Here is a 13,081-nt window from a genome sequence, read left to right on the forward strand (position 1 = left end):
ATTCAACTTCAGCTTCTTTAGCATTACTGGTCAGGGCATAGACTAGGATTACCGTGATATGGAGTAGTTTATCTTGGAAAAGAACAGAGATCATTCTCTCATTTTTGAGATTGCATCCAAGTACTGCATTTCGGACTCTTGTTGACTATGATGGCTATTTCTTCTAAGGGATTCTTGCCCACAGTAGTAGATATGATGGTCATCTGAGTTAAATTCACCCATTCCAGTCCATTTTAATTCGCTGATTCCTAAAATGTTGACATTCACTCTTGTCATCTCCTGTTTGACCACTTCCAATTTCCCTTGATTCATGGACCTAACATTCCAGGTTCCTATGCAATATTTCTCTTTGCAGCATCGAACCTTGCTTCCATCACCAGTCACATCCAACAACTGGGAGTTGTTTTTGCTTTGACTCTGTCTTTATTCTCTCTGGAGTTATTTCTCCATTGCTCTCCAGTAGCAAATTGGGCACCTACCAGCCTGGGGAGTTCATCTTTCAGTGTCCTATCTTTTTGCCTTTTCATACTGTTCTTGGGGATCTCAAGGCAAGAATACTGAAGTGGTTTGCCATTCCCTTCTCCAGTGGACCACATTTTGTCAGAACTCTTCACCGTGATCCGTCCGTCTTGAGTGACCCTACACGGCACAGCTCATAGTTTCATTGAGTTAGACAAGGCTGTGGTCCATGTGATTAAATTGGTTAGTTTTCTGTGATTGTGGTTTTCATTCTATCTGCCCTTTGATGGAGAAGGATAGAGGCTTATGGGAGCTTCCTGGATTAGCGTCCTCGTACTACCATATTCCTCTTCCTTCGTACTCCTGCTTCTCTGCTTTTTGAGAATGCAAATATTGGGAGGTTGAAGGAAAACCATGATCAAACAGAGTCATTTGGATCCTTCATGATGAAAATGTACTGTCTAAACATTAGGGGAGGTAGATATCCTATTATAAGGTTTTGAATGGATGGAAAAGATTTTCTCTTTAAAATTACCTGGGTATTTATGTCCCTTATTTGAACCTTCAAAAGCATAAAATAGGCTGTGTCTTACCTCTTTATTTGTCTCTGAAGGGGTTAATAATACTGTGGAATTTCTGGAAAGATGAAAAGAAGTAACATATCCTTAAAACATTTAAAGCAGTGATCAGCATAAAATAGGTGCTCGGAAAATGGCAGTCCCTCTTTTTTTTTATCAGATGGATAGGACTGTCTGTATTCTTCGTGCTATAGGATTAGAATTAGGCCGGGACAATACTAGAGGAAGAGGGAGAGCTTGGAGCATTTAGGTCTTCAGTTTAAAACAGCAACAACCAGTGTGGGTTGACATTGCGTTGTCACCCACTGATGAGTTTATGTTGCTTGTCACTTGGATGACAATTGTTAGTCTATAGTCAATTTCAAGGACCCTAAAAATCTAACCCAACCAACCCATTTCCTACAGCTCAGTTGCCTGTGACTTTACTAAAGCCAGATGCTGTTGGTCTCCAGCATTCTGTCCCACTAGGCGCATGCTGTGGCCTGGGATAGCCAACTTCCGGCTTCTGCCCTTCTCTTCCTACCTTTTCTCACACACCCTCCATTCAGCATCTACCAGATCTACAGTCCAGTGTGCTACCCTCTTCCTTTGTGCTTCTGTAATACTTTGTAATGCCTTTCACACACCATCTGTCCTGGTGGTGCGTTGGAGAAGTACCTGAGCTTTGCAACTTGACCTTGTGGGTTTTAATCCAGATTCCACCACTAACTAAATATGTGAGTTTTGAATAGTAACTCTAAATCTGTTTTTTCATCTATCAACTGGAAATAATAGTACCTGCTTCATAGGGTTGAGGATTAAGTGAGACATTCAAGCACAGTATGTAGGACATGCAAAGCAGTAAATCGTTGGGACCCAGCAAGAGGAGTACAGGATTTGTATCCTTGTTTGCATCTTGGCCTTATCTCCATTAAAGTAAATTTGCTCAGTCGTGTCCGACTCTTTGCAACCCCATGGACTGTAGCTTACCAGGCTCCTCTGTGCATGGGATTTTCAAGGCAAGAGTACTGGAGTGGGTTGCCATTTCCTTCTCCAGGGGATCTTCCCGACTCAGGGATCGAACCTGGGTCTCCAACATTGCAGACAGATGCTTTACCGTCTGAGCCACCAGGAAGCCCAAACTAAATACCTCAAAGGCAGTAGTTGGCTTTACTCCTAACATAGGCCCTTGCCCAGCGTTCCACTATCTCACCACTCAGAGTGGGGTACAGGTCACCTGGGGGCTTGTTATTCATGCAGAATCTCAGGGCCTATGCTAGACCCATGAAGTCAGGATCTGCATTTTCACAAGTTTCCGTGAAATTTGAGAAGCACCGCACTTGATAAAATATATCCCTTGAAATTTGAGAAACACGGCACTCAGTCCTTGAATTCAGTTGCTGAAGCTGATATTTTAATTATGCTAGTAACAGCCACTAGGAAAACAGACATTGAATGCTCTGTGATCAGTACTGCCGTTACATCGCTGGCATTTATTATTAGAACCCTTTAGACCAGTGGTTCTCAAAGTGTGTTCCCCAGGCCAGCAGCATCAGATTCACTTGGGAACTTGTCAGAAATGCAAGTTTTCAGGTGATTCGAAAGCATCCCCCAGGTTAGAACCACTGCTTTAGAATACTGGGAAGCAACCAGAAGTACCATGCTAATAATGTGCATCCCCTTCTTCCTGCCTTGTGGTTTCATTTCTTCTCTTCCATCTCTTTAAAGAGGCAAGCCAGTTAAATATTATATTGTTTCCTTTCTGTGTTTGCTGGATACTTGCTGGTGCACATACATATCTTAATGTCTACCTGGCAGACTGACATGTCAAAATACCTTTTCCATAGTATGGAATACACAATCTATATGGCTTATCTGCAGTCCCTGTATTTTGTTTTGTTTTGTTAATTTTATTCATTTTTTGAATAGGTGATAGATGTACATGGTATAAAATTCCCGAAGTACAACAGTTTACCATGAAAAGTAAGTCTCCCTGCTTCTTTCTCCAGTAATAGAGTTCCTTTCTCCAAGGGCAATCACTAAGCTTTCATCACACACATTTATTGAGCACCTACTATATGCCAGGCATTGTTCTGGGCACTGGATATGGAACGAAACAGAGAAAAACCCCTGCCTTCACAGAGCTTATATTTCATTTACCGATTTCTTGTTGTATTTGTTCAGTAGCACAGAATTTGGCAATAGTTAAAAGCAGGACTCTGGAGTCAAACCAACTGATTTTAAGTCCAATATTCCCCATATTCTAAGTGATCTCAAGCTATTTATTCTACTACCGTGAACTGGGTTTTCTTTATCCTGAAATGGAGATAACAATTCTATAAGGTTGTTGTGAGAATTATACTTGTAAAGCACCAAACAGTGCCTAAAACAGAGTAAATGCTCAATAAATATAGGTGTTGATTATAATGATGTGATCTCATTCTACTGTTCTATAATGTAAAGTAGAAATGGCTAGAGGCTTTATTTTCTAGTAGTATCCATTTCCTCTCTTTGCTATGTGATGATCAAAAAAAATCACTTTTTTCACAACAAGCACAATAAATTTGCCCTCTCAATTCTGATCATTAACAGATTGATGATAAGACTGACTTCTATGAAGTAATCAGCCTCTTTTTAAAAAAATCACTAGAGCATAGAGACTGTCTTCCTCCTTATTCTTTTTAATCCAGCTTTTAAAAAAATAATCCCATGTAATTTGGAGATTTTTCTACTATTATTTCATTTGGAGGTATGTTGTACCATTAGTTTCAGCTTTTTAATTTTATAAAGTACATTCCTTGGGAAGAGTCTGTATTTCACATCAGAGGGATTAAACACTTCTAAGCAAAGTTTCTGATAATACAATTTGATATAGTTACCTTAAGGAACATTTTTTGTGATTCTAGTCCCCAACCAGATAGGAAAACAACTTTAACCCCTGGAAAAGTAGCAAAAATATTCCTCAATGATAGTCTTAAGATGGAAAAGATTAGAAGGAACAAAAAGGGGGAAAGAGCGAAGAAAAGAACTCCTAGGGCATGAAAACATTTCCATATTAAGCCAAATTAACCCTGAATTCTGAAAGGGAATGTGACCGACCACCGTCTTGATAACCATTTAATATATTCTTTTTTCCCCTTTGTCTGTGATTATATTTTGTATTATTTCCTGGCAGACTGGGTGTATGGATCTTTGAAAGGTTGACTGTAGTATAGGAAGCCTCTTCTCTTCGCCTTGTCATGAAAGGACTAGGAGGAGGTAATACCTGGGGAATGGAAGTGAAATGCCTCTGAGGTAGATTTGGGGTGTTTTGTATTCTTCTTTAAACATTTTCCTGCCTCTGATATTTTATTGTCAAAAATGGATTAACATAAGAACATCAGGGCTCGTAATTTTGAAAGGCATAAAGTCCCTTCTGGGATTCCCAGGTGGCTTAGTGGTAAAGAATCCCCCTGCCAATGCAGGAGACGCCAGAGACATGGGTTGGGAAGAGCCCTTGGAGGAGGAAATGGCAACCCACTCCCGTATTCTTGCCTGGGAGATCCCATGGACAGAGGAACGTGGCAGGCTACAGTTCAAGGGGTCTCAAAGAGTCAGACAGAACTGAGCACACACACAGAAAGTCCCTTCCAAACAGGTGAGGCTTCCTTGGGTGGCACTTACCCATGTGCTGTCCTCAGACTTCGTCTGTACTAATCGCATTCCCACTGCAGAGCTCACTCTGACTAGGGGCGCATTAGGCAACCGGTGTGCGAGCGCTTTGCCTTACTCCTGCACCTCGTCATTTCTCATTCGCCTCTGTTCCCACTACTTATTACCTCTAAGCTCAGTGGTTTAATTTATTATCATCGTTTCTCATTGTTGTGTGAGTTAACAAGGCTCAGCTGAGTTCTTAAGATCCTTCAGGAGTTTGCAGTGAGAGAGCAGCTAAGGTGAGGGTAACTTGGTGGGATGTTCCATGTGGCAGCATCATTCAAGGGTCTGTCACCTCGACTGGGGTGGCCGGGACAGCTGAGAACTGACTTGCATCTCTCTCCATAGGGCTACCTTGACTTTCTTTACACCTGTACAAGAGGTGGCCTCTTGGTACTCAAATTGCTTGCCTTGGGATTGACTCCTCCCCTTTGGAACAAGCGCTCCAAAGCTCTCTCCAAGTTTCAGGCAGAAACTGCAAGGTGTCTCTGAACTCAAAGTTCATAAAAATAAATGAAAAAAAAAAAAAAGTTCAGAGTCATGTAAAATCACTTCCCCTGCATTTTACTGTTCAAAAAGCAAACCAGCTCAAATGTAAACAAGTGCAGTATACAAGGCATGGATACCAGAAACTTAGTTCACTGGATGGGGTAGAGAGGGCATCTTTGGACACTAGCTACCACACCCTCTTTGCCAGAAAATAGTCAGACTTACCTTCAACACAATGGTTGTGCCATTGCACCAGATGCTTCTAGGAAACATAAGCCCACACAAGTACTTGGTGGTAGCGGTTTAGTCACTAAGTCATATCTGACTCTTGCGACCCCATGAACTGTAGCCTGCCAGGCTCCTCTCTTCATGGGATTCTCCAGACAAGAAAACTGGAGTGGATTGCCATTTCCTTCTTCAGGGGATCTTCCCGACCCAGGAATCAAACCCGGGTCTCCTGCATTGCAAGTAGATTCTTTACTGACTGAGCTATGAGGGAAGCCCCACACAAGTACTTAGTAAGTGAAAGTTTATGGGGTTTGGTAATGTTTATTTTAACTAAATATATCTGATATTGTATGAGTGTTGTTTGTTCATAGAATTGCTTTTGTTGGTTTATATGCATTTGTACCTGTTGGTCAGAAGCTGCTACTGATAAAAATATTTTTGGATTATAAAATGGATTAGAGGCAGTTAACCAGACACTCAGTACAGTTCATCTCATTCCTTTCTAATCTTTGGTATAGTCATGTATTGTACTATACAATAATTATGGAATATTTTGTTTATTAAAATGAGAACTGTATTAATATTATTCATCTTCATTCAGTCAACAAGTATTTGTTGAGTACCTGTGATGAACCAGGCTCTGTGTCAGGGAGTGAAAAGCTGGGATACTTAGTGCTATGTTGGGATTTTGCCCTGACTAGTATCAGTCTTAGCATTTTAAATATTAATTATATGAGTTCATGCATTCATATGGTTGGGCACTAAAGAAAGCAGATGTTACTGAACAATAGTAACAGTTAGTGCTGACTACACCTTTCTTTGTGCGTTATTTCACTGAATCCCCTCAAGAGGTCTTAGGACAGAGGCAGCGTTGATATCCAAGGTTCAGTAGAGGTTGAAAGTATGACTCAAGAGTCAACAATATTTCTACTACACTAAACTGCATTAAAATAAAACCTTTATTTCTAAATTCTGTGCCTTTTAAGAAATATTTTCACCATTCAAATGGTAAATGCATAACTACTTAATTACTGTTACTTAATATTCATAAGACCACTTTAGTCATTGGCCAAATGTACTGACAGCTCCCATCCCCACCTCAACACTGGGCTGCTTTAGGTTTCATACTGACCATTTCTGAGGCCTAAGAAGGAGATGTAAAAAAGAATAGAAACTTACTGTTGTTGAAATTTTACTGTATCCCAATCACCAAGCTTGGCATGCCAAAAGAGTGCTGTGGCATGTAGATGGGGGGCAAAAGCAAAATCATCAACCTATTTAATAAAAGCAATCATGAATTTCAAAAATATTGATGGGGCACTTACAATATGGCAGGCCCAGGACAATGTGTGTTCTCACTCTCCCATGGGAGAGACCAAGCAGATGTTTTTCCTGCCAATACACTGATACGGGGAACCCACATGAGGGCCACTCAAGAGGGGGAGTGGAGGATGAGAAGAGTTCTAGAAAGAATCAGAGATTGGAGAAATTACTCAGGTGGAGAAGGAGGAGTGAAGGTTCCATCAAAGGAAGACACCCTAGGTAGTGGCTCAAAGTCTAAAAATGTTCAGAATTTCTAGGGACTGAAAGAATTCTGTGTAACAGAAGGGCAGGATTAGTGTGGAGGAGTGGCCACAGAGAGTTGGTCAAGAAGTCATGAAGAAGGAAACTTTTCTTGCAGTCCTTGTTAGGAAGCTTGAATGAGTGACCACCATTGACTCAGACTTTGCTGAGTAGTTTGGGGGTGGGGGCTGTTTGTTTGTTTTGTTTTTTGGCCGTACCATGGGGCATGTGTGATCTTAGTTTCCTCACCAGGGATTGAACCCATGCCCTCTGCCTTGGAAGCACAGAATCTTAACCACTTGACTGTCAGGGAAGTCCTAGTCGGTTGGATTTTAAGTGCATCTGTGACAAACAGGTTAAAGTTCAGACATTTTCTCCATTTTAACCATGACTTCCTCTTCCATTATTTAGAGTTGGAAATGATTCTTTTTATTATGTTTATATTACTATTGGGGTGGGGGATATTTTTCAATATGTATCAGGCATTATAAATGGCTTCCCTTCTCATTATGGGTATTTACAATGTTGATTACAGCCGGGCGGATCCAATTCAAACGCCAGGTGTCATATCATCTGAATATTAGATGAGTCATTATTTATGCATTGATCCAGGAACAACAAATCTGTTCCCTACCTCATCAGTTCTATGGATTCATGCTTCTGTATATTTAGGTAACAGTGCAAGAGATAGATGCAAAATATGAAAAGGTGCTGCACACCCACTTCCTCCAAGATAATGTCAAAACCTTTTTGCCCTTTCTGGCCTGATTGTTCGGCTGTTCTGAGAGAAAGCGATTGAAATTGCCTCTCGCGAGTGCCCAGATGGCAGATGCAGAAGTCCCACTAGTTTTTCCCTCCACGGCCAACAGAAACAGGGTGGAGCAGCTGGGAAGGGAGGCCAGGAGCCCCAGAGAGAGGTAAACAGTGGAACAATGCCTTGACAGAGGCAGCTCCTCAGCTGCCCCTAGCCCCTTGCGGCCAAGACCTCCCCAGCCAACCCAAGCTCCCTCCGCCTCTCGCCTTCTCCAGGGACTCCTCAGGGAAGGAGGACCAGTCAGTAACTTCGATCGCATCAGGGAGATGAAAGAGTTTGTGCAAGAGATAAAACTGAGCCTCCACTCCATTTCCCCTGCTTGTCTCACTTCTCCTTTCCTCCCACTCTGGATAGAAACAGCAGTGATGAGTGCCTTCTCCAGCGCTGCGTGGAGAGCTCTTGTGGCTTCTCTCTGCCCCACAGTTTCCCAACCTCAACCGAGGGCAGGCCCCCCCCCCCCCCCCCCCCCCCCCGCCCTCTCTTTTTTTCCCCTCCTTCCACCTGACAGGGACCATAAATAACCCAGGCTCCTGGTGTTCCCAGCTGAAAACAAAAAGTTACAAAGTTTGCCTGGAGCTCTCTGCCACTCCCTGCCGGGGCCACTTCTTCCTTTCTTCTCCTGCTTTTCCTCTCTACCTGTTGGCTGTTTCTTCAGGTTGGAGAAGAGTCGCCTCCCCATTAAGTGCAGTGGCTTGCTTGCTGGCTACCCGGTTAGGCAGCGGGCATTGGTATCAAATTACCGAAAGTCTACCCTGGAGCAGTCCTCATATTTACATACAAATAAGTCTGGGGCTCGCATTTATGTCACCAATCGGTTCTGCTAGAGGCTTGCCAGAGGAGTTGTTAATCCAATCAGAAGGAGTTTTAAAAGGATGTCTTCGGAGTGATCAAAAAGGATCTTGATCTCAATGAAATGTGGCCAGATTTGGGGGGATTTTTTTTTCATCTGAAAAACTGAAAGTCTGTTAACACTGATGAGTAGGAAAAGATGTGTAATTCTTCAGTTGCCGGCGAGGAGATGAAGATGCTGAGAGGAACTCGGAGTTGGTGGTGAAGACCGTGGATCCAACCCAGGGATTGGTTTTTTGGGGGCTGATCTGGAGGTAGATTCTAAATCACTGTCTCAGGAATTCCTGGAAACATCAGGAAAACATTTGACCAGCCCAGCCTGGTGGAAATGGCTTTAACACAGAGTAAGATCTTTCTTTAAGTTGTACTTAAGTGTGTGCTGTTTTTGTTTCCTCCATAGTGAATGTGCAAATAGCCCAGCTGTAAAGTAACTTAAAATAATCTCTTGGTTCTGGGTAGCTGTAGAAAGCTGATCTATTTAGTTTTTACACTTGCAAAAATGGTAGTTGATAATGTATTTTTAAACTTGATTGGTAGTTTAAAAGCTGAGCTCTTGTGGTTTTCTGAGTTTAAATGAATGGAAATTATAAACGATGTTGAATGAAGGATTGGAAAATAGAGCCAGAGTGGTGAAATTGCTTACCTTTGAGAAAACAGAAAACATACACGCCTTTGAAATCCTGTTCAGCCAGCTAGGCTTGTACCCAGTAGAATGAGAGTCGAGTCATAAAAAGGAGAAAGAGTTTGCCTGTTTGTGAAAGGAACTTTTCCACAGCCCATGCTACATTTTGTAAAGGATGGGAAACGTCCCTGAGGGCAAAAGGCATCTGGAAAACCTGCCCAGTCACTCCTGGAATGTGTTTTTTTTTTCTGCGTGAGATCATGTTATGCCTGTGTAGCTAGTAAAAGTATTCTATGCACTTACTCTCTGTATAGATGGTTCAAGAACAATTGATCTCTTTCCAGCTGTTGAAGCCCCGATTTGATCTCTGTTGAGGGTAGAGCCACTTTCTGAGCAGGGTTCAAGCACTGCGGCAGCTGTATTGAGCTGTTCATTTGATAGATTTCGAAACAGTTCAATGTGGATGTGTTTCAAGGTTCCCCAGTTGAGCAGTTCTAATTCAGATTAAATCGCTTGCCAGTTATTTACATAACCCCAAACTGAAATCCTGGTTGTGAGAAAACCATTTAAAATAAAGTTGGTTCTCTTCCCATATAAAATTTCCAGAACAGGGATCTTGAAGAGGTGCCTCTTATTTTGCAATCCAGGTCCATTCAAACAAGCTGCCCTCATCATGGTCAGGCCAGAAACTCTCAATCTGACACAAGAGATGAACCTTTCTAGTTGGCTAGGGCTTGAGGTGGGACAAGGAGATATGGAAATGTTTTTAAATTGGTACCTATTGCCAGGAGCTCTTTCTGCTGCTTAAATTCACTCTTGAAATGATGAACTAACCTCTTCCTATACTTTTTCCTTCTTAAGGGCAGTTACAAATATTATCCAGGGGATGGGGGGAAATAAACATGAGAAAATGGATGATTAGCTGATGGCCAGTAGAGCAGTTTTCTCCCCAAACAGACACATTTTCAGAAAGGAAGCTTCTGATTCGGGCTTGCTTTGTCCATCCACAGGTGAAGATGCGATGACAGGCGACACGGACAAGTATCTTGGGCCACAAGACCTCAAGGAACTGGGTGATGACTCTCTGCCTGCAGAGGGCTACGTGGGCTTCAGTCTGGGGGCCCGTTCTGCCAGGTACTTCACTGTGGCCCTTTACTCACAGTTAGTTTAAAACAACCATGATGTCATAAATTGAAACCATTTTCATTTTTCACATTATCCCCAAAAGTGCCCTTGGGGTAAGGATGTGAATTCGGTGAAATGTACACATGCTCTGCTATTTTCTTTTGTGGTTTTCAGTCTTTAATTTTATGTGAGTGAACGTGTTAATTGTTTGTTCTGTTTTTCCCTACCTGGCAGTTATGCTTCAAGCATAATATAGCAAAAGAGTTCACGGACAGGATAGGGAGAACCAATCTGGGTCACATGTTTTAAAAATAAGTTTTGTTCTATAATGAAAGAAAAATCCCATTTTCCCATAAGTAAGAAATACTTGTGTTGATTGTTCACTATACTCTTTTCATGACTGAAAGAACAATTTATGACTGTGACTTTAAAAGAGTGCATTCTTGGGAAAAAGTACATATCGCTTATTGGAATTGTCTAGCAACTGTTTAAGCATCTCTTCGAAAGCTCTGCCATTTGTTTGTTTACAAGGGACATGTTAAAGGTGAAACGGTGACTTAATCAAAAGCCAGAGGCAGGAATGGTGGCAAATTCAATGCTGAAAACTGAAGCATAAAGCTTTTGTATGTGGAAAACCTTGGCTCCAGCCTGACCTGGTTAAAAGGAACAGGACCTTGTCCAGAATTTGGAGACTTCTTTTCCCTGGTTGAATTAACAGCATGTTTGCTGACAGTCAAGTTATTTTTAAGCTAATAATTAAACCTTCTGAGTTAGAGCCCTGGGGACATTTTCCTATCGTTTAAAAATCTGTTGTAAAAAGTTTCATTGTCTGATGGTAAAATGGCATTTCCCACAAAGTAAACCTGGGAGTTTATTCTTAGTGTCGTTGATATGGACAGTTTAGACTCAGAATTGATTTTTCTTTGAGTCAGTCTTTTTTTTTTTTTCTTAATAGAATTTGAACCTCATGTAACTTAATCAACTTTTGACTTTATACATATATTTATAGAAGGCCTTAAAATCTTATTGCAGCAGGTGTCATTAATGACAACAGGAAAATGAGTTTCTAGAAACATGTCTTATTTCAGGTAATCACAGATAACAAGTTACAACTGAAAATATGTAGAATCTTAAAGAACCTTAAGGAAAACTTCTGTTTAGAGACCTAATAGCTTTAGTAATCCAATAACTAGCTGATTCGCTTCCTCAGATAATAAATAAAAGCTACATTTCATGACTCACTCATTTGTGTGTAGGGAATTGTAGCAGCTGACCTCCAGTGAGAGCTGAAACCAGAATATTGTCTCTTATAAACTTTCCACAAGACAGTCCTGAGGCTTTCATACTTCTAGTTTGGATTGCACCATTCCTCTTTGTTGCTATTATATGTAACTCATTTTTTGACACTGGCAACTGATGTTATGCTCAGAGGCAAATTTTAAAAATCTCTAAAGCTGATGTGTTTTTTAAAGTACTGTTAGAGTATTACCAAGTATAACATTCTGAGTGTAACATTTAAAAAGGAATACATTAAATGTGTAACTCATCCAACCATAACATTTTTTTTTTCTTTTTTCCTGTCTGATTTTTTTTTTTTTTTTTGCTTTCTACTTCTCCTGTTTTTTCTAAAAATACTTAAAAATAGTCCCAAGATCAGGTAAGGAGATACGGTGCTTTGACAGTGTTTCTCCGCCTTTCCCAGCTCATTTTCTCGTCTTTGTTTTTCCGGCATTGTGCTGTGCTGTGCTGCCATGTGCTTTTTCTTTTTTTATTTCTCCGCTCAGCTTTAGAAAATCAGTTTTGTTATTTGAGAAAATAAGCAAATAGCTAAATGTGTAATAAATAATGTTACTTATGCAAAGTTGACTGAATACATGAGGAATTTATTTCCCTTAACATAAAAGTTGTGTAGTGCATGCAGTAACTGGAGAGATTGCTCTGGGTTTATAGGCAGTGTCTTGACTGGAAGGACTGTTTGTTTGCTGAGTGCGGTTTTCTTTGAGTTGTGCTAGGTACATTAGGATAACTTTAGGATTCTGAGGCGTGTGTTTTTCTAACACTTCCTCTGCTTAACACTTAGGGTATACTGATGGCTACAAATAATATCATTGACCTCAGTGAAAAACACTGTAATGCTTTCCAGACCCCCATGCAAATAATCTCTCATTTAAATAGCTGAAAGCACTTTGATGTATTAAAGATTCACACTGAAGCTTGATACCTTTAATGGGCTCTCCTTCTGCCTAATGTAAGTTGGTCAGGAGTAGGAATTATGTCAAATGAAGACATCTTTAGATGTTTCCACTGACAGCTCCCAATTCTAGGCTCCGTTCTTCCATTCACACTCCTACAGTAATTGAAAGAAAGAAGTTTCTTTTTTTTTTTAATCACTACATCTTAGATATGTTTAAGGACTAAACTTAATATGTCATCATTAAAAAAACTTTTAAGTATTTGTTCACATGTACAATAAAACCATCTCATGTACCACCAGTATTAATATCTGCCATGGGAACCATAATTTAGAGAAATTAATATCTGTATTAAATAGTGCAGATTGAGTACATGTCCCTCACTCTGTTGGAAAAGAAAGTTCTGTTGGATAGTGTTGAGTTAGAAAGTAGAAAGAAAATTCCTGCTTTTAGGAAGCTTATAGTGCATCTGAGAGAGGGCATGGGGCTA

The 13,081-nt window shown here is 40.7% G+C and overlaps 1 protein-coding gene across 4 annotated transcripts in view; it reads left to right on the forward strand.

Annotated features, from left to right (window-relative positions):
- ANK3 (ankyrin 3) overlaps positions 1-13,081 on the forward strand; it is a 374,580-nt gene that overhangs the window by 249,040 nt on the left and 112,459 nt on the right. The window contains exons 24-26 of one of the 4 annotated variants that reach the window (XM_043476896.1): positions 2,946-2,999; positions 10,285-10,408; positions 12,045-12,056. In XM_043476896.1, coding sequence (XP_043332831.1) covers positions 2,946-2,999; positions 10,285-10,408; positions 12,045-12,056 — 190 coding nt within the window. Of the gene's footprint in view, positions 1-2,945; positions 3,000-8,347; positions 8,997-10,284; positions 10,409-12,044; positions 12,057-13,081 lie in introns of those variants that run through there. The other 3 variants (XM_043476897.1, XM_043476898.1, XM_043476899.1) reach the window with 3 other exon arrangements.

This window comes from Cervus canadensis, chromosome 8 (assembly GCF_019320065.1).
Source record: "Cervus canadensis isolate Bull #8, Minnesota chromosome 8, ASM1932006v1, whole genome shotgun sequence".
In the NCBI taxonomy this organism is placed as follows: Eukaryota; Metazoa; Chordata; class Mammalia; order Artiodactyla; family Cervidae; genus Cervus; species Cervus canadensis.